General features: G+C 47.9%; 1 protein-coding gene across 11 annotated transcripts in view; it reads right to left on the bottom strand.

The window, feature by feature from the left end:
- Positions 1-24,714, bottom strand: part of DOCK7 (dedicator of cytokinesis 7) — a 274,293-nt gene that overhangs the window by 2,884 nt on the left and 246,695 nt on the right. For 7 of the 11 annotated variants that reach the window (XM_063939211.1, XM_063939203.1, XM_063939204.1 and 4 more), the window contains 6 exons: positions 20,746-20,871; positions 18,207-18,296; positions 15,675-15,911; positions 15,000-15,143; positions 14,603-14,709; positions 12,884-13,051 (listed from right to left, as the gene is read on the bottom strand). In XM_063939211.1, the coding sequence (XP_063795281.1) occupies positions 12,884-13,051; positions 14,603-14,709; positions 15,000-15,143; positions 15,675-15,911; positions 18,207-18,296; positions 20,746-20,871 (872 nt within the window). Of the gene's footprint in view, positions 1-12,883; positions 13,052-14,602; positions 14,710-14,999; positions 15,144-15,674; positions 15,912-18,206; positions 18,297-20,745; positions 20,881-24,714 lie in introns of all 11 variants that reach the window. The other 4 variants (XM_063939205.1, XM_063939208.1, XM_063939213.1 and 1 more) reach the window with 1 other exon arrangement.

The raw sequence follows: 24,714 nt of genomic DNA, 5'->3' as shown, positions 1-24,714 counted from the left end.
AACAAGGTAGCGCACAGCACTGCAGCTGTGCGCCATTGCTCCTCATGCACACCTCACACTCCGGTCACTGATGGGTGCAGGGCGCTGGGGGGGGGGGCGCCCTGAGGGCAATATAATACACCTTGGCTGGCAAATCATCACAATATATAGTCCCAGGGCTATATATGTGATAAATTACCCCTGCCAGAATCCATGAAAAAGCGGGAGAAAAGTCAGACGAAAAAGGGGCGGGGCTATCTCCCTCAGCACACTGGCGCCATTTTATCTTCACAGTGCAGTTGGAAGATAGCTCCTCAGGCTCTCCCCTGTAGTTTTCAGGCTCAAAGGGTTAAAAAGAGAGGGGGGGCACTAAATTTAGGCGAAATATGTGTATACAAGCAGCTATTGGGGGAAAAATCACTCAGTTATAGTGTTAATACCTGCATTATATAGCGCTCTGGTGTGTGCTGGCATACTCTCTCTCTGTCTCCCCAAAGGACTTTGTGGGGTCCTGTCCTCAGTCAGAGCATTCCCTGTGTGTGTGCGGTGTGTCGGTACGGCTGTGTCGACATGTTGGATGAGGAAGGTTACGTGGAGGCGGAGCAGAGGCCGATAGATGGGATGTCGCCCCCTGTGGGGCCGACACCAGAGTGGATGGATAGGTGGAAGGTATTAACCGACAATGTCAACTCCTTACATAAAAGGCTGGATGACGTAACAGCTGTGGGACAGCCGGCTTCTCAGCCCGCGCCTGCCCAGGCGTCTCAAAGGCCATCAGGGGCACAAAAAAACAAAAAAACGCCCGTTACCTCAGATGGCAGACAGTCGACACGGAGTCTGACTCCAGTGTCGACAAGGTTGAGATATATACACAATCCACTAGAAACATCCGTTACATGATCTCGGCAATGATAAATGTGTTACACATTTCTGACATGAACCCAAGTACCACATAAAAGGGGTTTTATTTTTGGGGAGAAAAAGCAGCCAGTGTTTTGTTCCCCCATCAGATGAGTGAATGAAGTGTGTAAAGAAGCGTGGGTTCCCCCGATAAGAAACTGGTAGTTTCTAAAAAGTTACTGATGGCGTACCCTTTCCCGCCAGAGGATAGGTCACGTTGGGAGATATCCCCTAGGGTGGATAAGGCGCTCACACGTTTGTCAAAAAAGGTGGCACTGCCGTCTTAGGATACGGCCACCTTGAAGGAGCCTGCTGATAAAAAGCAGGAGGCTAACCTGAAGTCTGTATATACACACTCAGGTTCTATACTGAGACCTGCAATTGCCTCAGCATAAATATTGCTGCTGCAGCGTGGTCTGATACCCTGTCAGATAATATTAATACCCTAGACAGGGATAATATTTTGCTAACATAGAGCATATTAAAGACGTCGTCTTATATATGAAGGATGCACAGAGGGATATTTGCCGGCTGGCATCCAGAATTAATGCAATGTCCATTCTGCCAGGAGGGTATTAGAGACCCGGCAGTGGACAGGTGATGCTGCCTTTAAAAGGCACATGGAGATTCTGCCTTATAAGGGTGAGGAATTGTTTGGGGATGGTCTCTGGGACCTCGTATCCACAGCAACAGCTGGTAAGAAATTTTTTTACCTCAGGTTTCCTCACAGCCTAAGAAAGCACCGTATTTTCAGGTACAGTCCTTTCGGCTTCAGAAAAGCAAGCGGGTCAAAGGCGCTTCCTTTCTGCACAGAGACAAGGGAAGAAGAAAAAAGCTGCACCAGACAGCCAGTTCCCAGGATCAAAAATCTTCCCCCGCTTCCTCTGAGTCCACCGCATGACGCTGGGGCTCCACAGGTGGAGACAGGTGCGGTGGGGGCGCGTCTCGGGAACTTCAGGGACCAATGGGCTTGCCCACAGGTGAATCCCTAGGTTCTGCAAGTAGTATCACAGGGATACAGGCTGGAGTTCGAGGCGACTCCCCCTCGCCGTTACCTCACATCAGCCTTGCCGGCTGCCCTCGGAGAAAGGTAGTACTGGCGGCAATTCACAAGCTGTACTTTCAGCAGGTGAAATCAAGGAACCCCTCCTTCAACAAGGCCGGGGTTACTATTCCAAAATGTTGTGGTACCGAAACCAGACGGTTCGGTGAGACCCATTCTAAAATTGAAATCCTTGAACACTTATATACGAAGGTTCAAGTTCAAAATGGAATCGCTCAGGGCGATTATTGCAAGCCTGGAGAATTTCAGGGTATCACTGGACATCAAGGATGCTTACCTGCATGTCCCTATTTACCCTCTTCACCAGGAGTACCTCAAAATTGTGGTACAGGATTGTCATTACCAATTCCAGACGTTGCCGTTGGTCTGTCCCCGGCACCGAGGGTATTTACCAAGGTAATGGCCGAAATTATTATCCCGTACTTGGACGATCTCCTTATAAAGGCGAGGTCCAGGGAGCAGTTGTTCGTCGGAGTAGCACTATCTCGGGAAGTGCTACAACAGCACGGCTGGATTCTGAATATTCCAAAGTCGCAGCTGGTTCCTACGACGCGTCTACTGTTCCTGGGTATGGTTCTGGACACAGAACAGGATAAAAAGGGTTTCTCCCGGAGGAGAAGTCCAAGGAGTTGTCGTCTCTAGACAGAGACCTCCTGATACAAATACAGGTGTCGGTGCATCAATGCACGCGAGCCCTGGGAAAGATGGTAGCTTCTTACGAAGAAATTCCATTCGCCAGGTCCCATGCAAGGATCTTCCAGTGGGATCTGTGGGACAAGTGGTCCGGGTCGCATCTTCAGATGCATCGGCGGATAACCCTGTCTCCAAGGGCCAGGGTGTCGCTGTTGTGGTGGCTGCAGAGTGCTCCTCTTCTAGGGGGCCGCAGATTCGGCATACAGGACTGGGTCCTGGTGACCACGGATGCCAGCCTTCGAGGCTGGGGGGCAGTCACACAGGGAAGAAACTTCCAAGGCCTATGGAAAAGTCAGGAGACTTCCCTACACATAAATGTTCTGGAACTAAGGGCCATTTACAATGCCCTAAGTCAGGCTAGACCCCTGCTTCAACACCGGCCGGTGCTGATCCAGTCAGACAACATCACGGCGGTCGCTCATGTAAACCGACAGGGCGGCACAAGAAGCAGGATGGCGATGGCAGAAGCCACAAGGATTCTCCGATGGGCGGAAAATCATGTGTTAGCACTGTCAGCAGTGTTCATTCCCGGAGTGGACAACTGAGAAGCAGACTTTCTCAGCAGACACTACCTCCACCCGGGAGAGTGGGGACTTCATCCAGAAGTCTTCCAAATGATTGTACACCGTTGGAAAAGGCCACAGGTGGACATGATGGCGTCCTGCCTCAACAAAAAGCTACAAAGATATTGCGCCAGGTCAAGGGACCCTCAGGCGATAGCTGTGGACGCTCTGGTAACACCGTGGGTGTACCAGTCGGTGTATGTGTCCCCTTCTCTGCCTCTCTTACCCAGGGTAATGAGAATAATAAGAAGGAGAGGAGTAAGAACTATACTCATTGTTCCGGATTGGCCAAGAAGAGCTTGGTACCCAGAACTCCAAGAAATGATCTCAGAGGACCCATGGCCTCTGCCGCTCAGACAGGACCTGCTGCAGCAGGGGGCCTGTTTGTTCCAAGACGTACCGCGGCTGCGTTTGACGGCATGGCGGTTGAACGCCGGATCCTGAAGGAAAAGGGCATTCCGGAGGAAGTTATCCCTACGCTAATTAAAGCTAGGAAAGAAGTGAACGCAAACCATTATCACCGCATATGGCGGAAATATGTTGCGTGCTGTGAGGCCAGGAAGGCCCCAAAGGAGGAATTTCAGCTAGGTCGATTTCTGCACTTCCTACTGTCAGAGGTGACTATGGGCCTAAAATTGGGTTCCATTAAGGTCCAGATTTCGGCTCTATCGATTTTCTTCCAAAATAGAACTGGCTTCACTGCCTGAAGTTCAGACTTTTGTTAAGGGAGTGCTGCATAGTCAGCCCCCGTTTGTGCCTCCAGTGGCACCGTGGGATCTCAACGTGGTGTTGGATTTCCTGAAGTCGCATTGGGTTGAGCCACTTAAATCCGTGGAGCTACAATACCTCACGTGGAAAGTGGTCATGCTGTGGGCCTTGGCGTCGGCCAGGCGTGTATCAGAATTGGCGGCTTTGTCATGCAAAAGCCCTTATCTGTATTTTATATGGATAAGGCGGAATTGAGGACTCGTTCCCAATTCCTTCCTAAGGTGGTATCGGTTTTTCATGTGAACCAACCTATTGTGGTGCCTGCGGCTACTTGGGACTTGGAGGATTCCAAGTTACTGGACGTAGTCAGGGCCCTGAAAAGTATATGTTTCCAGGACGGCTGGAGTCAGGAAAACTGACTCGCTATTTATCCTGTATGCACCCAACAAGCTGGGTGCTCCTGCTTCTAAGCAGACTATTGCTCGCTGGATCTGTAGCACGATTCAGCTTGCACATTCTGCGGCTGGACTGCCGCACCCTAAATCTGTAAAAGCCCATTCCACGAGGAAAGTGGGCTCTTCTTGGGCGGCTGCCCGAGGGGTCTCGGCTTTACAAATTTGCCGAGCTGTTACTTGGTCGGGTTCAAACACTTTTGCAAGAGTCTACAAGTTTGATACCCTGGCTGAGGAGGACCTAGAGTTTGCTCATTCGGTGCTGCAGAGTCATCCGCACTCTCCCGCCCGTTTGGGAGCTTTGGTATAATCCCCATGGTCCTTACGGAGTCCCAGCATCCACTTAGGACGTCAGAGAAAATAAGATTTTACTCACCGGTAAATCTATTTCTCGTAGTCCGTAGTGGATGCTGGGCGCCCATCCCAAGTGCGGATTGTCTGCAATACTTGTATATAGTTATTGCCTAACTAAAGGGTTATTGTTGAGCCATCTGTTGAGAGGCTCAGTTATATTTCATACTGTTAACTGGGTATAGTATCACGAGTTATACGGTGTGACTGGTATGAGTCTTACCCGGGATTCAAAATCCTTCCTTATTGTGTCAGCTCTTCCGGGCACAGTATCCTAACTGAGGTCTGGAGGAGGGTCATAGTGGGAGGAGCCAGTGCACACCAGGTAGTCCTAAAGCTTTCTTTAGTTGTGCCCAGTCTCCTGCGGAGCCGCTATTCCCCATGGTCCTTACGGAGTCCCAGCATCCACTACGGACTACGAGAAATAGATTTACCGGTGAGTAAAATCATATTTTTTCAACCACAGCCTGTAACAGTTGTAGTCAGGAGCTGATTGGTTGGTACTTTGACATATCTACCCCTAAACCAGTTTCCTCCGAAGCCGATGGGTTTGCGTCAGACCTAAATTCCGTGGTATCTCTTTAAGTCATACTGCTACCATTCAAAGATGTTGGTTGTACAACGGAATTTATTATGGCTATTTCCTGAAAGTGTCCCAGACCCTAAAGGTGGGTTCTAATCCCACGGGCGAGTCTGTACGCCCTATGGCTTCAGTGGAGATTTATTAGTAAATAAAAATCCATTTTTACATCCGCGCTTATTAATCAGAAACTAACCAGCCTGCCAATTCCGTGCTCGCCAGAAGTAATGAATATTTATGCGACAAAGAAGTTTCATTAGTTTTATTGTACACAAAACCGCCTCAGGTCCACATCTATCTATGAGAAATTAAACATTTACAACGCAAAGAACATGGATGAATGTGAAAAAAATATCACAATGTAACAAAGTCGCATAATAAATATATGAAGAGCCAGAGGCTGCCGGCTGTGATCTGGGGTAGGAAGAAAAGGTTTGGATTTGGGATGTAAAGAACAAAAGGTTTATGACTGATTAGCTGTTAATCAGTCCCTGGTGCGGATTTGACACTTGCAGTAAGAACGATGGTACATCGATTATATACATATATCTATCATTTTATATAGCATTGCGTTCACATAGACCTAAAAGCACACCCAGAAATTATATGGTATGAGGAGAGGATACAATGGGGGTCATTCCGACCCGTTCGCGGTTTGTTGCTGCGGTACGAACAGGTCCGGAATGCGCATGCGCAGCAGCCGCACTGCGCGCCGTTGCCCGGCGTCAGGGGTCACCGGGATATGTCGCGTCCTACGAAGAAAGCAGTCGCAGAGCCGACCGCAAGAAGATTGACAGAAAGAAGGCGTTCCTGGGCGGATCCGGACTGTTGGAGACCGTTTTTGGGGAGTGGAGAAGAAAACGCAGGAATGTCCAGGAGAACGGAGGGCGGATGTCTGACGTCAAAGCCGGCCCCAGCATCGCTGAGATCGTCGCACAGGGTAAGTATGTCCAGGGCTAGTCTACTTTAGCTTGAATTTTTTTTAGCTTAGCAGGGCTGCACAAGTGATCGCAGCCCTGCTAAGCTAAAATACACTCCCCCATAGGCGCGGACTAGTTGATCGCAGCAGCAGCAAAAAGTTGCTGGCTGCGATCAACTCGGAATAACCACCATTATGCATTAAGTGATGTAGTCAATTTACCTGCAATCAAAATCCCGACTGTCAAAATCCCGACATTTAACTTATCGGAAAGGTCAAAATCCCGACATTTAAAATGTCGTCAGGTCAAAAAGTCGACATGAGTTTTTCATGATTTTTTTTTTTTATTGAAACTGACTTGTTCATACTTTAACATCCCAGTGAACCTGGAGGGGGAACATACTAGTGTGGCGATCGCAGCGAGGCACCGTGACCGAAGCCATGTGAGGGGACACGGCACACTTATATGGTGTCCATGTTGACCTATGTCGGCATACACACACACACAAAAACAATGAAAAACTTGTGTCGATTTTTTGACCGGTCGTCAGGATTTTGACCTGGTCGGTATTTTAAATGTCGTATTTTGACCGTCGGGATTTTGATTGTAGGTATTCATACTAAACCGATGAAATAAAATAAGATTTTACTCACCGGTAAATCTATTTCTCGTAGTCCGTAGTGGATGCTGGGTACTCCGTAAGGACCATGGGGAATAGACGGGCTCCGCAGGAGACTGGGCACTTCTTTAAAGAAAAGATTAGGTACTACATCTGGTGTGCACTGGCTCCTCCCTCTATGCCCCTCCTCCAGACCTCAGTTAGGGAAACTGTGCCCGGAAGAGCTGACATTACAAGGAAAGGATTTGGAATCCAGGGTAAGACTCATACCAGCCACACCAATCACACTGTACAACTCGTGATAACTATACCCAGTTAACAGTATGAACAACAACTGAGCCTCATTAAACTGATGGCTCAGAACAAAAAACCCTATAGTTAAGCAATAACTATATACAAGTATTGCAGAATTCCGCACTTGGGACGGGCTCCCAGCATCCACTACGGACTACGAGAAATAGATTTACCGGTGAGTAAAATCTTATTTTCTCTGACGTCCTAGTGGATGCTGGGTACTCCGTAAGGACCATGGGGATTATACCAAAGCTCCCAAACGGGCGGGAGAGTGCAGATGACTCTGCAGCACCGAATGAGCAAACTCAAGGTCCTCCTCAGCCAGGGTATCAAACTTGTAGAATTTTGCAAACGTGTTTGATCCCGACCAGGTAGCAGCTCGGCAAAGTTGTAAAGCCGAGACCCTTCGGGCAGCCGCCCAAGAAGAGCCCACCTTCCTCGTGGAATGGGCTTTGACTGATTTAGGATGCGGCAGTCCAGCCGCTGAATGTGCAAGTTGAATCGTGCTACAGATCCAGCGAGCAATAGTCTGCTTAGAAGCAGGAGCACCCAGCTTGTTGGGTGCATGCAGGATAAACAGCGAGTCAGTTTTTCTGACTCTAGCCGTCCTGGAAACATAGATTTTCAGGGCCCGGACTACATCCAGCAACTTGGAAGCCTCCAAGTCCCGAGTAGCCGCAGGCACCACAATAGGTTGGTTCAAATGAAACGCTGATACCACCTTAGGGAGAAATTGGGGACGAGTCCTCAATTCTGCCCTGTCCATATGGAAGATCAGATAGGGGCTTTTACATGACAAAGCCGCCAATTCTGACACACGCCTAGCCGAAGCCAAGGCCAAAAGCATGACCACTTTCCACGTGAGATATTTCAACTCCACGGTCTGAAGTGGCTCAAACCAATGTGATTTTAGGAAATCCAACACAACGTTGAGATCCCAAGGTGCCACTGGAGGCACAAAAGGAGGCTGAATATGCAGCACTCCCTTAACAAACGTCTGTACTTCAGGCAGTGAAGCCAGTTCTTTTTGAAAGAAAATAGACAGGGCCGAAATCTGGACTTTAATGGATCCCAATTTTAGGCTCATAGTCACTCCTGACTGTAGGAAGTGCAGAAATCGACCCAGCTGAAATTCTTCTGTTGGGGCCTTCATAGCCTCACACCAAGCAACATATTTTCGCCATATGCGGTGATAATGTTTTGCTGTCACATCCTTCCTAGCATTTATCAGCGTAGGAATGACTTCAACCGGAATGTCCTTTTCCATCAGGATCCGGCGTTCAACCGCCATGCCGTCAAACGCAGCCGCGGTAAGTCTTGGAACAGACAGGGCCCCTGCAGTAGCAGGTCCTGTCTGAGAGGCAGAGGCCATGGGTCCTCTGAGATCATTTCTTGTAGTTCCGGGTACAAAGTCCTTCTTGGCCAATCCGGAACGATGAGTATAGTTCTTACTCCTCTCTTTCTTATTATCCTCAGTACCTTTGGTATGAGAGGAAGAGGAGGGAACACATAAACCGACTGGTACACCCACGGTGTCACTAGAGCGTCCACAGCTATCGCCTGAGAGTCCCGTGACCTGGCGCAGTATCTTTTTAGCTTTTTGTTGAGGCGGGACGCCATCATGTCCACCTGTGGCCTTTCCCAACGATTTACAATCAGCTGGAAGACTTCTGGATGAAGTCCCCACTCTCCCGGGTGGAGGTCGTGCCTGCTGAGGAAGTCTGCTTCCCAGTTGTCCACTCCCGGAATGAACACTGCTGACAGTGCTATCACGTGATTTTCCGCCCATCGGAGAATCCTTGTGGCTTCTGCCATCGCCATCCTGCTTCTTGTGCCGCCCTGTCGGTTTACATGGGCGACCGCCGTGATGTTGTCTGACTGAATCAGCACCGGCTGGTTTTGAAGCAGGGGTTTTGCCTGACTTAGGGCATGGTAAATGGCCCTTAGTTCCAGAATATTTATGTGTAGGGAAGCCTCCTGACTCGACCATTGTCCTTGGAAGTTTCTTCCCTGAGTGACTGCCCCCCAACCTCGGAGGCTTGCATCCGTGGTCACCAGGACCCAGTCCTGTATGCCGAATCTGCGGCCTTCGAGAAGATGAGCACTCTGCAGCCACCACAGCAGAGACACCCTGGCCCTCGGGGACAGGGTGATCAGCCGATGCATCTGAAGATGCGATCCGGACCACTTGTCTAACAGATCCCACTGAAAGATCCTTGCATGAAACTTGCCGAATGGAATTGCCTCGTAAGAGGCTACCATCTTTCCCAGGACTCGCGTGCAGTGATGCACCAACACCTGTTTTGGTTTTAGGAAGTCTCTGACCAGAGATGACAACTCCTTGGCCTTCTCCTCCGGGAGAAACACATTCTTCTGTTCTGTGTCCAGAATCATACCCAGGAACAGCAGACGCGTCGTAGGAACCAGCTGCGACTTTGGGATATTCAGAATCCAGCCGTGCTGTTGTAGCACTTCCTGAGATAGTGCTACTCCGACCAACAACTGCTCCCTGGACCTCGCCTTTATAAGGAGATCGTCCAAGTACGGGATAATTATAACTCCCTTCTTCCGAAGGAGTATCATCATTTCGGCCAATACTTTGATAAATACCCTCGGTGCCGTGGACAGACCAAACGGCAACGTCTGGAATTGGTAATGGCAGTCCTGTACCACAAAACGGAGGTACACCTGGTGAGGTCGGTAAATTGGGACATGTAGGTAAGCATCCTTGATGTCCAGTGATACCATGTAATCCCCCTCTTCCAGGCTTGCAATAACCGCCCTGAGCGATTCCATTTTGAACTTGAACTTCCTTATATAAGTGTTCAAGGATTTCAAATTAAGAATGGGTCTCACCGAACCGTCTGGTTTCGGTACCACAAACATTGTGGAATAGTAACCCCGTCCCTGTTGAAGGAGGGGAACTTTGATTATCACCTGCTGGAGGTACAGCTTGTGAATTGCCGCCAGTACTACCTCCCTGTCCTGGGGAGTAGCTGGCAAGGCTGATTTGAGGTAACGGCGAGGGGGAGACGTCTCGAACTCCAGCTTGTATCCCTGAGATACCACTTGTAGAACCCAGAGATCCACCTGTGAGCGAACCCACTGGTCGCTGAAGTTCCCGAGACGGGCCCCCACATGTGGAGCCCCAGCGTCATGCGGTGGACTTAGTGGAAGCAGGGGAGGATTTTTGTTTCCTCGGAACTGGCTGTATGGTGCAGCTTTTTTCCTCTACCCCTGCCTCTGGGCAGAAAAGACGCGCCTCTAACCCGCTTGCCTTTCTGAGGCCGAAAGGACTGTACTTGATAATACGGTGCTTTCTTAGGCTGTGAGGGAACCCGAGGTAAAAAAGTCGACTTCCCAGCTGTTGCTGTGGATACGAGGTCCGAAAGACCGTCCCCAAACAATTCCTCACCCTTATAAGGCAAAATTTCCATGTGCCTTTTAGAATCAGCATCACCTGTCCACTGCCGAGTCCATAATACTCTCCTGGCAGAAATGGACATTGCATTAATTTTAGATGCCAGCCGGCAAATGTCCCTCTGTGCATCTCTCATATATAAGACTACGTCTTTAATATGCTCTATGGTTAGCAATATAGTGTCCCTGTCAAGGGAATCAATGTTATCAGACAGGGAATCAGACAACGCTGCTGCAGCACTACACATCCATGCTGAAGCAATAGCAGGTCTCAGTATAGTACCTGAGTGTGTATACACACACTTCAGGATAGCCTCCTGCTTTCTATCTGCAGGCTCTTTTAAGGCGGCCGTATCCTGAGAAGGCAGTGCCACCTTTTTTGATAAGCGTGTGAGCGCCTTGTCCACCTTAGGGGATGTCTCCCAGCGTAACCTATCCGTTGGCGGGAAAGGGTACGCCATTAGTAACCGCTTAGAAATTACTAGTTTCTTATCTGGGGAACCCCACGCTTCTTCACACAATTCATTTAACCCATCAGATGGGGGAAAAGTCACTGGCTGCTTTTTCTCCCCAAACATAATACCCTTTTTTGTGGTAACCGGGTTAATGTCAGAAATGTGCAACACATTTTTCATTGCCGTAATCATGCATCGGATGGCCCTTGTGGATTGTACATTTGTCTCATCCTCGTCGACACTGGAGTCAGACTCCGTGTCGACATCTGTGTCTGCCATCTGAGGTAGCGGGCGTTTTTGAGCCCCTGATGGGCTCTGAGATGCCTGGGCAGGTGCGGGCTGAGATGCCGGCTGTCCCAAAGCTGCGTCATCGAACCTTTTATGCAAGGAGTTGACACTGTCGGTTAATACCTTCCACATATCCATCCACTCAGGTGTCGGCCCCGCAGGGGGCGACATCACACTTATCGGCACCTGCTCCGCCTCCACGTAAGCGTCCTCATCAAACATGTCGACACAGCCGTACCGACACACCGCACACACACACACACACACAGGGAATGCTCTGACTGAGGACAGGACCCCACAAAGTCCTTTGGGGAGACAGAGAGAGAGAGTATGCCAGCACACACCAGAGCGCTATATAACAAAGGGATATACACTATGCACAAAGTGAATTTTCCCCCTATAGCTGCTTATATCACAATTTGCGCCTAAATTTATGTGCCCCCCCTCTCTTTTTTACCCTTTCTGTAGTGTATACTGCAGGGGAGAGCCTGGGGAGCGTCCTTCCAGCGGAGCTGTGAAGAGAAAATGGCGCTGGCTGTGCTGAGGGAGATAGCCCCGCCCCATCAACGGCGGGCTTCTCCCGCTTTTTATAACGTTAATGGCGGGGGTTTCTGCACATATACAGTGTTAAACACTGTATTATGTGCTTTTTATTGCCAAAAGGTATATTAATTGCAGCCCAGGGCGCCCACCCCAGCGCCCTGCACCCACCAGTGACCGGAGCGCGTGGTGTGCTGTGGGAGCAATGGCGCACAGCTGCAGTGCTGTGCGCTACCTTATTGAAGACCGAAGTCTTCAGCCGCCGATTTCCTCCGGTTTCTTCCGTCTTCTGGCTCTGCAAGGGGGACGGCGGCGCGGCTCCGGACGATCGAGGTCGGGCCCTGTGTTCGATCACTCTGGAGCTAATGGTGTCCAGTAGCCTAGAAGCACAAGCTAGCTGCAAGCAGGTAGGTTTGCTTCTCTCCCCTAAGTCCCACGTAGCAGTGAGTCTGTTGCCAGCAGATCTCACTGAAAATTTAAAAACCTAACAAATACTTTTCTTTTTAGTGAACTCAGGAGAGCCCCTAGTGTGCATCCAGCTCAGGCCGGGCACAGATTCTAACTGAGGTCTGGAGGAGGGGCATAGAGGGAGGAGCCAGTGCACACCAGATGTAGTACCTAATCTTTTCTTTAAAGAAGTGCCCAGTCTCCTGCGGAGCCCGTCTATTCCCCATGGTCCTTACGAAGTTCCCAGCATCCACTAGGACGTCAGAGAAATGTGGTTCTAGATATAGGTACAGGACTGTACATGTATATACGGGTTGGGTTTGGATGACCGGCACAACAAAGCCCCTTACGGGCTCGTTGCGCTCACCACGCAGCACGCTCGCTACAGGTTCTATTCTCACTCTATGGGAATACAACTCACAACAGTCCCTGTTGTTCGGGCATGCCGACTGGCGGGCTATTCAGGGTTCGGGATCCCAGCGTCGGTATTGTGACCGCCGGTCACATAACCGCATCCCGTATCTACAACCATATTTGTTGCAGGACACCAATAAATCTCTTTTTAGCATGGAAATCTCTGTACGTAGAGGCGATAACTGCCGGTAATTTACCTGTGACACGCGACGGGAATGACAGTCTTGTACAACTGCGGGATCTTCCTGTTGATGAGCGGCTGCAGCGCCTCCTTCAGGCGGTGGTAGTTGCGCTCCAGTTCCCGCTGATATTCCTTCTGATCTGGTCCAATGAGACTCTTATTTTTACGCAGTGCGTCCTCGCACCTAGCGGACAGACAAAGCACAGATTATTCACGAAGGCTCAACCCACAAAATCACCCGGACACGCAGCCTCATCCCACCGTGTCTCTCCGCGCGGCAACTGATCAAGTACAGAAAGCTGCCGTATATGGTTTCACCGCCCAAATACAGGTTGAGTCTCCCTTATCCAAAATGCTTGGGACGAGAGGTATTTTGGATATGGGATTTTTCCGTATTTTGGAATAATTGCATACCATAGTGAGATATCATGGTGATGGGACATAAATCTAAGCACAGAATGCATTTATGTTACATATACACCTTATACACACAGCCTGAAGGTCATTTTAGCCAATATTTTTTATAACTTTGTGCATTAAACAAAGTGTGTCTACATTCACACAATTCATTTATGTTTTATATACACCTTATACACACAGCCTGAAGGTCATTTAATACAATATTTTTAATAACTGAGTGTTAAACATAGTTTGTGTACATTGAGCCATCAAAAAACAAAGGTTTCACTATCTCAGTCTCACTCAAAAAAGTCCGTAATTCGGAATATTCCGTATTTCGGAATATTTGGATATGGGATACTCAACCTGTATCTGCAATTACTTCCCCCGAATTTTCAGAGCCGATTAGCCTGAAGTACGCATAAGTTCAAAGTTAAAGGACATTCAAAAAAGTTTTCTCCCGCAATCTAGAAGCACAAAGGGGGTCATTCAGAGTTGATCGCTCGCTGCCTTTTTTCACAGCATAGCGATCAGGCTAAAAAACGGCATTTCTGCACATGCGTATGGGCCGCAAGGCGCACGCGCCAAGTAATTTCACACAAAACTAAGCAATTTTACACAGGGGCGAGCGACGCTTTTCAGTTGCTCTGCTCATTGGTGAGTGATTGACAGGAAGTGGGTGTTTCTGGGCGGAAACTGACCGTTTTCCGGGAGTGTGCTAAAAAACGCAGGCGTGTCAGGCTAAAACGCAGGAGTGGCTGGGGAAACGGAGGAGTGGCTGGCTGAACGCAGGGCGTGTTTGTGACGTCAAAGCAGGAACTAAACGGACTGAGCTGATCGCAATCTAGGAGTAGGTCTGGAGCTACTCAGAAACTGCAGGAAAAGATTTTCGAGCAGTTCTGCTAATCTTTCGTTCGCTATTCTGCTAAGCTAAGATACACTCCCAGAGGGCGGCGGCCTAGCGTTTGCAATGCTGCTAAAAGCAGCTAGCGAGCGATCATCTCGGAATGAGGGCCAAAAGCTTAAGAGTAAACAAGTAAGAATCTTATTCCTTTATACTACTCAAAGAAGTATTCTTGTGCTTGGCATACAGGCCAATGTCGGGGAAACCAGAACAGATGTAAACCGGCTGGCGCTGGAAAATCTAACATTGAAAACTTATCCAGTCTCACCTATGGCGCTTTGGTTACTAGCTTGGTAATATGTTACTAATATTCATACAGCTATCTAAGCCTGCTGTATCTCCCGAGGACAAAGAGCGCGCCCCATCGGGAACGTATGAACGGCCATTATTAACAGTTAAGTGACATAACCACAACCCATCAGCCACACGTACCTTTTTGTGAAGTCTTTGAAACAAAGCCTCAGTTTGTTATGGTGCCGGAACAATTTTGGGTCATTCGGAATCTCCGATAAAAACACCTGAGCAACCTCCAGGGGTCCCTGCAAGAGACCAGGCTCAGCGTCAGAGCAACACTCAGCAATGACTGTGTATTTATGTTGCCTTACGTGGAGCAAAGCTACAGCTCTCCCCATAGATTACAGGCCGGCGGGTCATCACTGCAGAAATCTGCTGCAACCCTAAAAACAAAACTGCTTCCCCTTCACAGACATGACTATTTCACTGATCACCATCTGAACAATATCAGAGTATGTGATGTCATCACTGCGACAGACTGCGCAGGTTTTATGAATTGCTATTTACACCCTGGAGACGTGCAGTCTGGACAGACCTGATTCACCGTTGTCCCCACCGAACCCTGTAGAACCATCTGCAGCATTTTAGGGTCAGCTGGATCTTGGTGGGTGGCAAACGCTAATTCCTGAGTCTTTTTCTGCATGTCCTCAATGGCAACTTCAATGGGTGTCAGAATGACCTGCAAATACATAATCATCATCATCATCATCAACAGGTTGTCCCCTTATTAACTCAGCATACCGTAACGTGCTTGGAGAAACCAATCCCAGATGACTGCTGCCATCGGGAGATAAGCGCCGGTTATCGGGGCTAATTGGTTCGCTGGGGACTATTAGCCGCAGTAAATTACCGTGGCTAATTGGATAACCCCTAACAGTATTCTACCCACACAGTTGTCAAATTATCATATAACATTTTTTACAGTGATAAACATTTTTTTATTTTATACGTCTACATTTTTTAAGCAGCATTCGGCTCGTTTCCATTGTTTTACAAAGTATTTGTCTTCTCTGCTGAAGGAATACAGTTTAGAAGAGATGCCGCCAAACCTGATGACAACTGTGGTCTTTGCAAAACCAGAAAAATGTTAATGAATGGCAGGAGATCTAATTCCCTAACCAGCACTTGCTGATGGGTATCACGGAAGCCAAGACACAGCAGACAAGTGACTAGCTGACGGGGAGCGAAGCCCTACGAGCCGCCGTCTCACCTCCTCCTTGTGGATGACGTTTATACGTGTCTTGATGTACGGGAAAGCGTGTGATGTGGTCAGGATGGTCTTTCGCTTAAACTGTTCGTGTAGCTCCCCGTGTGCACGTCCATCCAGAGTGAACGGGGTGCAGTACATGAACCGCCGCAGGTTGTAGTTCTTATCAAAGTAGGTGATCCTGTCCTTCATTTCGTAGGTGTCAAAGTACGGCTCCACGTAGGTTATCTGGATGAAAGCCTGGGGCAGAACAAGATCACGGGTTTACAAAAAGATGTGAGAGAGTCCGTAGCACCAACACTGTAAAACAATTATGTACAAAATGGCACCTACGTGTTTTTGTTGTTGTTGTTTTTTTCACATAAAAAAATATAAAACTGAATAGTGTCCATCTGTTTAGAACACAGAATGGAAAGGCATAAGCCACTCTAGTACTCTGTCTGCTGATAAGACTGCCTGGAGCTCTGTGGGTATGGATATAGGGGTGGCCGCAAGTAAAACATGGGGTGCATGCATCTTATCGTATACTTATCTGCATTCATCGGAGACCGTGCGTCCTGATGGTCACCACTGGCAGCGCAGTTCGGAACCGCATGAGATCCACGTAGCTACGATAGGTGTTCCGGGGCGGTGACTCGAGTCGGCGGGCATGCCGGGTGCTGGTGTCAGGGACTGCGTCAAAACACACCGTTCCTCTGACACCAAATACCGTCGGACCATAGGGTTGAAAGTGCGCCTTTGTGCCCACCACAGCAGGTTAGTGTTGCAGCGGTGGGCGTCTCAGCAGCCAGTGGGCGTCTCAATACACAGACCATCGGCTGCAAAATTAACATAATTTCGCAGTAGTGTCCACCCTGAATCACACCCCCCCCCCTCCCCCGAGTGAGTAGCGGCACGGAAGACCCATGCATTCATACAGCCCACACAGCTAGAGGGAGAACGCCACTGGCGTATGAAAGCAAATATGGCCATTGCACTTGTGACAGGGCGCTATCTGAAGCCTATATTATTTTGCTTGAGGTTTCGGTAAAAAAAAGAAAAAAAATCTCCCCTCCTCCCAGAGAACCATCACACCCCAGCGAAGGGCGTCCCATCACTGACTGCGGCGATGACTAGGAGCGCCTGTAATCTGCACCACGCGTGGTTGCTACCAATCAGTTTTCATTCAGGAAAAAGCCACGTGCTAGTAACCAATCACAGTGTAAGATACTAGAGGTCTCTCTGGGGCTGGGGTTGGGGGGGCCCCGTCTCAGACTTTTGTGGACAATCTCTCATTTTATTAAAACAACAACAGAAAAACAGCTCTTGGAAGCCATAATGTTCACCGTTATTTCCGTACGCAGGACAAATAACCGCACGTTGTGGAGGAAACTGTATGAAGTTTTGAATTTTACAAAGGGAAGAAACAAAAATTTGAAATGTAGCAGTTAAAAATAAAATAAAAAGTTTTTCTAAACAAAACTTGACAAAAACAATAAAATTACACATTCTGTAAATACCTATGCCCGGGTACAGTAATGCCAGCATATGGCATTTATAAACACATTTATAGATACATTGTGGACTTCGTCTACGTATATATGTACTGGACAGTATAAGTGGCTAACAGTAATTTCTTAATAATCCACTGCTTTAAATTTAATATAATGAGGACTTTACTTCAGCCTTAATGTAGTGACAAGAGACCACAGCGATGAGTTTTGTTCATTACAGGCCCTGGGCATGACATGAATTAAGACAAAATGTCACGGCTAAGGCAAATGTGGCAGATTTATTACTAAGGTCTGCGGGTAGAAATGATAACCGATAGGACTATCAGAGGAGCCGGCTGTTGCGGTCGCAGTACTTTCCCTGCATGATTACATCTCACCTCTTTTTCACACTTTGTGGAGTTTATAAAGCTTGCAATTATACTACATATACACATGTGTGACGCGGGAGAACATCCTCATCGAAGACTTTATTTTTCTCCACAGTGAAATCCGCAAACTGAACCGAAATTTATAAAAACGCATTTGATGAATTGTTGATCCCACTGAGAGCCCAATACAGCTGCCTGAAAACAGGTGGACCATTTACTGCGTTGGTTATAGAATAATAAATATCAATCTTAATCCTAAGTGACCATTTATGATACAAATGGAAATAGCAAAACGTTACATGGAGCATTTTATTAAAAGGCAAATTACTGCATAACACATGCATGCAAAGGCTTCCCAGATCTGGACTTGCAGTCACCTAGGTAACGTAAACGCCCTTACAAATGGGTATATATGAAATGACCGATTTTACTACAAATTAAAACACACTTCAAGAACAAGCACGGCCCATCTTTATAAATAGAAACATTACTTCTTTTGGTTTTGTTACGTGTCCATTCATTACTTCAGAGAGTAGCTTCAATAAAATGGTTCTAAACCAAGGCGACTCTCCCAAGACTCTTAACCAGGAACCAGGAGTCTTCTCCAAGTTGCTCATCCCTGACCTAAACTGTGCAAGTCAAAGAACAACAGACTGTGCAGTATTTTCTCTTACCTTGTTAGAATCTAATTTGCATTTATCGACTGGGTTGGAATCCTTAATAACTTCTAAAACATCTTCCCCAAATCTCTCGCCATAAAATCCCTGAACGACAAGAGAGTCACAGTTACGGTAACAGCAGAACATTTGCTATATTCATAAAACAGAGGAGTCGTAATGCCTGGGGGATGACTGGGAGCAGAACGTCCGGGTGTAGTATGGTATGCCGGCGGCCTGGCTCCCGGCGACCAGCATACCGGCGCCGGGAGCCCGACCACTGGCATACCGACAGTGTGGCGAGCGCAAAGGAGCCCCTTGCGGGCTCGCTGCGCTCGCCACGCTGCGAGCACGGTGGGGCGTATTCTCCCTCCAGGGGGGTCGTGGACCCCCACGAGGGAGAATAGCTGTCGGTATGCCGGGATCCAGGCGCCGGTATACTGTGCACCGGGATCCCGACATTCGGCATACTGAATACCACCCGAACGTCCATCTGACCCCTCCACATTCCGTCAGTGGGGCTATCTTCCGTGTGATATTTTTGGTAGATGTCAGATGCACAGACCTGCGCCATCTTTCTGACTATGGGGGTAATTCAGAGTTGATCGCAGCAGCAAATTTGTTAGCAGTTGGGCAAAACCATGTGTACTACAGGGGTGGCAGATGTAACATGTGCAGAGAGAGTTAAGGGGGGTACTCACAGAGCGATATTCTAAGCAATCTGACTAGATTGCTTAGAATTTGAGCATTATCGCTCCGTGTGTACCCCCTACAGCGATAGCGATGCGCAGCCCCGCGCATCGCTATCGCTGGTGCTAGATTGGTGCTAGCGGGTGAAGTGAGCGGCCCCCCCGTCTCCCCCCGCAAGCTCAGCACGGATTGCGCTGTGCTGAGCCGCGGGAGAGATGTGTGCTGAGCTCAGCACACATCTCTCCCGCTTCAGCCCGTCTATATGGGCCTTTAGATTTGGGTGGGGTGTGTTCAAACTGAAATGTAAATTGTAGTGTAAAAATAAAGCAACCAGTATTTACCCTGCACAGAAACAAAATAACCCACCCAAATCTAACTCTCTCTGCACATGTTACATCTGCCCTCCCTGCACTGCACATGGGGGGTCATTCCGAGTTGATTGCTAGCTGCTTTCGTTTGCTGCGCAGCGATCAGGTAAAAAATGGGCACTTCTGCGCATGCGGTGCGTGCGTTGTACTATTACAACAAACGATGTAGTTTCACACAAGGTCTAGCGAAGCTTTTCAGTCGCACTGCTGGCCGCAGAGTGATTGACAGGAAGAGGGCGTTTCTGGGTGCCAACTGACCGTTTTTAGGGAGTGTTCGAAAAAACGCAGGCGTGCCAGGAAAAACGCAGGCGTGGCTGGGCGAACGCAGGGTGGGTTTGTGACGTCAAAACAGGAACTGAACAGTCTGAAGTGATCGCAAGCGCTGAGTAGGTCTGAAGCTACTCTAAAACTGCAGAAAATTATTTTGTAGCCGCTCTGCGATCCTTTCGTTCGCACTTCTGCTAAGCTAAAATACACCCCCAGTGGGCGGCGGCATAGCGTTTGCACGGCTGCAAAAAACTGCTAGCGAGCGATCAACTCGGAATGACCTCCATTGTTTTACCCAACTGCTAACAAATTTGCTGCTACGATCAACTCTGAATCAGGCCCTATATCACATGGAAGAGAGATGTCTTGTCATGTCCCATTGTCTGCCCTGTATGTAAGCAAGAAAAGAACAGAATCCAAAGAGCAAAAAATAAGTACAGCTGCAGGAGCAGCCAAAAATGTGCCAGACTCTTATTGCACTTAGAAGAAACAATGGCTGGTCTGAGCAGGGGGGCAGGGTATATGGGAGGAGCCTGAGCTGTCCTGAAAGTTAGCTTCTTAGTGCCCAGACTCCTTCAGCACCAGCTATACCCCACGGTCTCTCCAGTGTTCCCCATGACTGAAAAAAAGACCCTTATTTATGACTGATGCATTTGACTCAGTAAAGGAAAATAAACCCCCCTCCTTAGAGTTACATTTTCTTTAGGACTGTGCAGCTAGATTATGGACGTAGCACTCTTTCACTGCTAGGAAAATGAACCATTTGTGTAAATGGAACAAGGGCAGCACAGATGGTGTAATGGTTAGCATTGCTGCTGCACAGCACTGACGCTTTGGGTTTGATTCCCACCATGGCCCTGTGTGGAGTTTTTATGTTCTCCCCATGCATGTGTGGGTTTCTCCAGGTACTCTAGTTTACCCCCACAATCCCCAAAAAATTGGTAGGTTAATTGGCTCCCAACAAAAATGAACCCTAGCGGTAAGTGTGCAGTAGGGACCATAGATTGCAAGCTCCTATGGGGCAGGGGCTGATGTGAATGGGCATTGTCTAAAGTACTGCGGAATATGTGTGCACTATATAAATAACTAGTAATAAAGAGAACACCACATATATTTTATTTTCACTGTTTTCAGTATATTCTAAACAAAATGAATAAACACAGTTGATAACCCAGATATCACCGATGTTACTGAGAACGTAGGAATTAGGTGGATGAGATGATTAATCTTACCTGCAAACGGTGCGATATCTCTGCCAGTTTCGTAATGGCCGGTTCCTTGTACACAAACTCCTGTTCGTCTAAGTCTCCGAATTTGGTTCCATAAAAACCAACACGGAAATAGGTCCCAAACATCCGCTTCCCATCCTAGGAGAATGGGAGGGAGGTAGATTACACATGGTTACAGAATACTGGCCACCTCTAGCCGAACGTTGCAAGAATCACAAATCCAGATCCCACAAACCGAGGTCCTGCTAGTGTGTATTCAGCGCCTGGACACAGTTAGTGGAGCCAAATTGTGGGCTCGACCAGCATTTGTCACTCGTTCCTAATGAATTCATAGGCTGCATGCAAATGTTGGTTGTGCCCAAAAAATTGCTGCCTCCGCTGCCCAATGGCAAACGCTGTACTGTAAGGGGATATTTATAACAAACATAAGTATTTCACAAACGCCTGAAGATGTGATATTTATGCTTTCTGGAGAGAAAAAAAAAGAAAAGAAAAATGTTTTCTCTCTCTCTTTTTTTTTTTTTTTTTTTTTACAAACTTCTCTCCCTCTCCAGAAAACATAAATATCACATTATCCAGCTTTTGAGATAATTTTGTTTAATAAATATCCCCCTTAATATATACAGTTTATGTGTACTCTCATGACCGTGTTCCTAAATTCTAATTGGTTATTCTAGAGCACACGACAACCAATGAAAGGACATTGTGCATATAGGAAACTAATTTTCCAATAGGTGAAAAGTACTTGGCTTCCTTTACATTGAATTCAGTCCAGCAGGACACTTGGGGGGGGGGGATTAAATTGCCAGAGATGTGTTGCGCTCATATCAGCCAGTTACGGTACTGTCAAGATCGCAGGTATTCCTGCACACCTCTACGGGGGTGCAAGACAAAACTGGCGGTGTGGGCGGGACTTACTTTACTGGAAAATAGCTAAAGTATAACAATATAAAATGAACATTAAAACCACAACCTGAAGAAAAAAAAACAACACACTGGAACCTCGCCCGGTAGGGCCCATTCACCATTCCCTGCATCATAATTCTAGTCTCCGCTATCCACAATGAAAATAAAGCATTGTCCTTGGATTGTACTGATGATGTGAGCTGACAGTAGTGGGTACAGATAAGAAATAGCCACTGAACCCCCAATTTCACCAGTCCTCTACTGCGCAGCTGCACCACCACCACGAGAACACAGAGCGACGCGGTAGCTTTTTGGTGGAGCAAAAGGAGCTTGTTCTGGAGTAGCTGCTATTTCCTCACTGTCAACTCAAGTCATCTGCTCCACTATCATGGGGACCACCCAGGAACTTCTAACCCTTTCTCACACAAACCCTGGGAATGATGCAAAATACTGAACACGGGTTAAAGTTGCGTTGCACCTGCTCACACGATACCTTGGTGCCAGAAAAATCCCAGGCCTTCACCTTTCAAACTAGACCGGTGTATGCATGGGGAACAAGGCCGTCTTGTTGCTACACCACTACAATGTCATCAGGTGCCTCTGAAGTTCCTTGGTCCTAACCCAGATAGAGTTACATGGATTCCACCCTTCATCCTGCAGCCAACCCGGGAAAATGCCAGGCCATAATCGAGGGCATGGATCCAGATCGGATTACCCAGGTTGACCCAACACACAACCCGGGTTTTTCCAAGGTCCTACGAGGGGTATGAGCTATTTCTTAATTGTCAACTTAAGTCATCAGTGCAATCTAAAGGCAGAAGCTCTGGAACATTGTGGACAGGGGACAGGATAATTTCATGCTCAAATGCAGGACCTATGATAGGACACAAGGTCTTGACGCACTTCCATGTGTGTTGCATCCCCCTTTTAAACACGTCTGTGTCATCATCATCAACCAACAAAAGGTCCTCTGAATTTGACTTCTTTCACAATAGCTTTCTGCACTATCCCATCATTTATTAATTGGAGATTCTGATCCACAACAGTTGTAATAACACATTTTCCCCACCACGTAGAGATAACTAGCTCCAACCAACACGTAATAATATAAACCCTGCCTGATGTAAGAGAACGATATCAAAGTGGACCAGAGGAGAATGAAAACCTATTAACCCTGTGTGTAATATAAGTACAGAGACCACACAAAGCTCTAATAAAAGATGATTTGCACATAGCAGCAGAAGGGATTATAAGAGACTAAAGCGCTAATTGACCTATTATTTTATGGACAAAATAATAGAGCAGCTCAAGAGAGGAGGTTATACCAAACAGAGAGGCGGAAAGATAGAACACAGCCACCGAATTGTTATATAATACACAAGTGATGCTAACAGACGTATAAACTACTGTAAATAAGGTCTGTATAAACCGCCAGTTGCGATGTCATCGCTTATATTTTACGAGGTCATCACTTTAGCGCTCACTAGGAAAACCTGTGTATTAGAAGGGATAACACACATACCTGCTGTAAATTGTGACGGATATTAGAAGTCACCTCGGATTTCCGTGACTGGTATGAAAGCACGCGGCTTATAGCGTTTGTGCTTTTATAGGATCACGGAACTCTTTAGTACCTTCAAATAGGCTTATAATTAACAGCAGGGAGTCTATCCTCCAATATATAATGCACGGCAAACCCCTCTCAGTACTGCAGGAGGAGGGACCTGAGAATACGTCACATTGAGAGGGAGGCGCGGAGCCAGCCAAGTCATTTACTGCCAAAATAGGAAGCTGTAAATTGGGCCAGTTACAGGTTACTACAATGGATCAAACGCTCTATAGATATGTTTTTTAAAATTAATTTGTATTTATATAAAAATGATAGATATTGATTAGCAATAGATCTAGATATTCTCACTTCGGCTGGCACACTAAGGGTCAAGGTTTGTTTTTTATTCGTTTTTTTTTTCTCTTGACTGAAGTTAAAATTACAAAAATATCCACAAATGGAACTTACCACAACAGACAAGAGTAAAAAGTGGGGAGAAGGGTCAGCAACCGGGAGGGGGAGGGGGGGAGACAGAGGAAAGAAAAAAATATTTTATTTAGGGAACGTTCAAAAAAATAAAATAATAAAACTGATATAAAACAAATAAGCAACTGGCGATGCACAAATGCGATGGATTTCATAGATGGAAATATTCTGCAAGGCAACGTGCAGCCAGAATTGGTTAATGCATGCTTACAGGGCCGCTTAACCTAGAACCAATGTTGTTTATATAAAGACTACAGATCTCCTTCACAAATCTATATGTAGACGCTTCACAGCTGAGGATATCTGATATACCGTTGTGAGTGTGGAGGAAGAGATTTCCCTGCACACAGTAGGTGCAGCATCCAGCATCCGGACTGGGGGGGAGGAGCTGGATGCTGCATCTACCGGGGGAGAGGAGCTGGATGCTGCATCTACCGTGGAGGAGGAGCTGGATGCTGCATCTACCGTGGAGGAGGAGCTGGATGCTGCATCTACCGGGGAGGAGGAGCTGGATGCTGCATCTACTGGGGAGGAGGAGCTGGATGCTGCATCTACCGGGGGGGAGGAGCTGAATGCTGCATCTACTGGGGAGAAGGAGCTGGATGCTGCATCTACTGGGGAGAGGGGAGGAGGAGCTGGATGCTGCATCTACCGGGGAGAGGGGAGGAGGAGCTGGATGCTGCATCTACTGGGGAGGAGGAGCTGGATGCTGCATCTACCGGGGGGGAGGAGCTGAATGCTGCATCTACTGGGGAGGAGGAGCTGGATGCTGCATCTACTGGGGAGAGGGGAGGAGGAGCTGGATGCTGCATCTACTGGGGAGAGGGGAGCTGGATGCTGCATCTACTGGGGAGAGGGGAGGAGGAGCTGGATGCTGCATCTACTGGGGAGAGGGGAGCTGGATGCTGCATCTACTGGGGAGAGGGGAGGAGAAGCTGGATGCTGCATCTACTGGGGAGAGGGGAGGAGGAGCTGGATGCTGCATCTACTGGGGAGGAGGAGCTGGATGCTGCATCTACTGGGGAGAGGGG

Source organism: Pseudophryne corroboree, chromosome 9 (genome assembly GCF_028390025.1).
Source record: "Pseudophryne corroboree isolate aPseCor3 chromosome 9, aPseCor3.hap2, whole genome shotgun sequence".
Taxonomy (NCBI): domain Eukaryota; kingdom Metazoa; phylum Chordata; class Amphibia; order Anura; family Myobatrachidae; genus Pseudophryne; species Pseudophryne corroboree.
The sequence above is the reverse complement of the archived record's forward strand: the minus strand, read 5'-3'. Positions and strand labels throughout refer to the sequence as shown.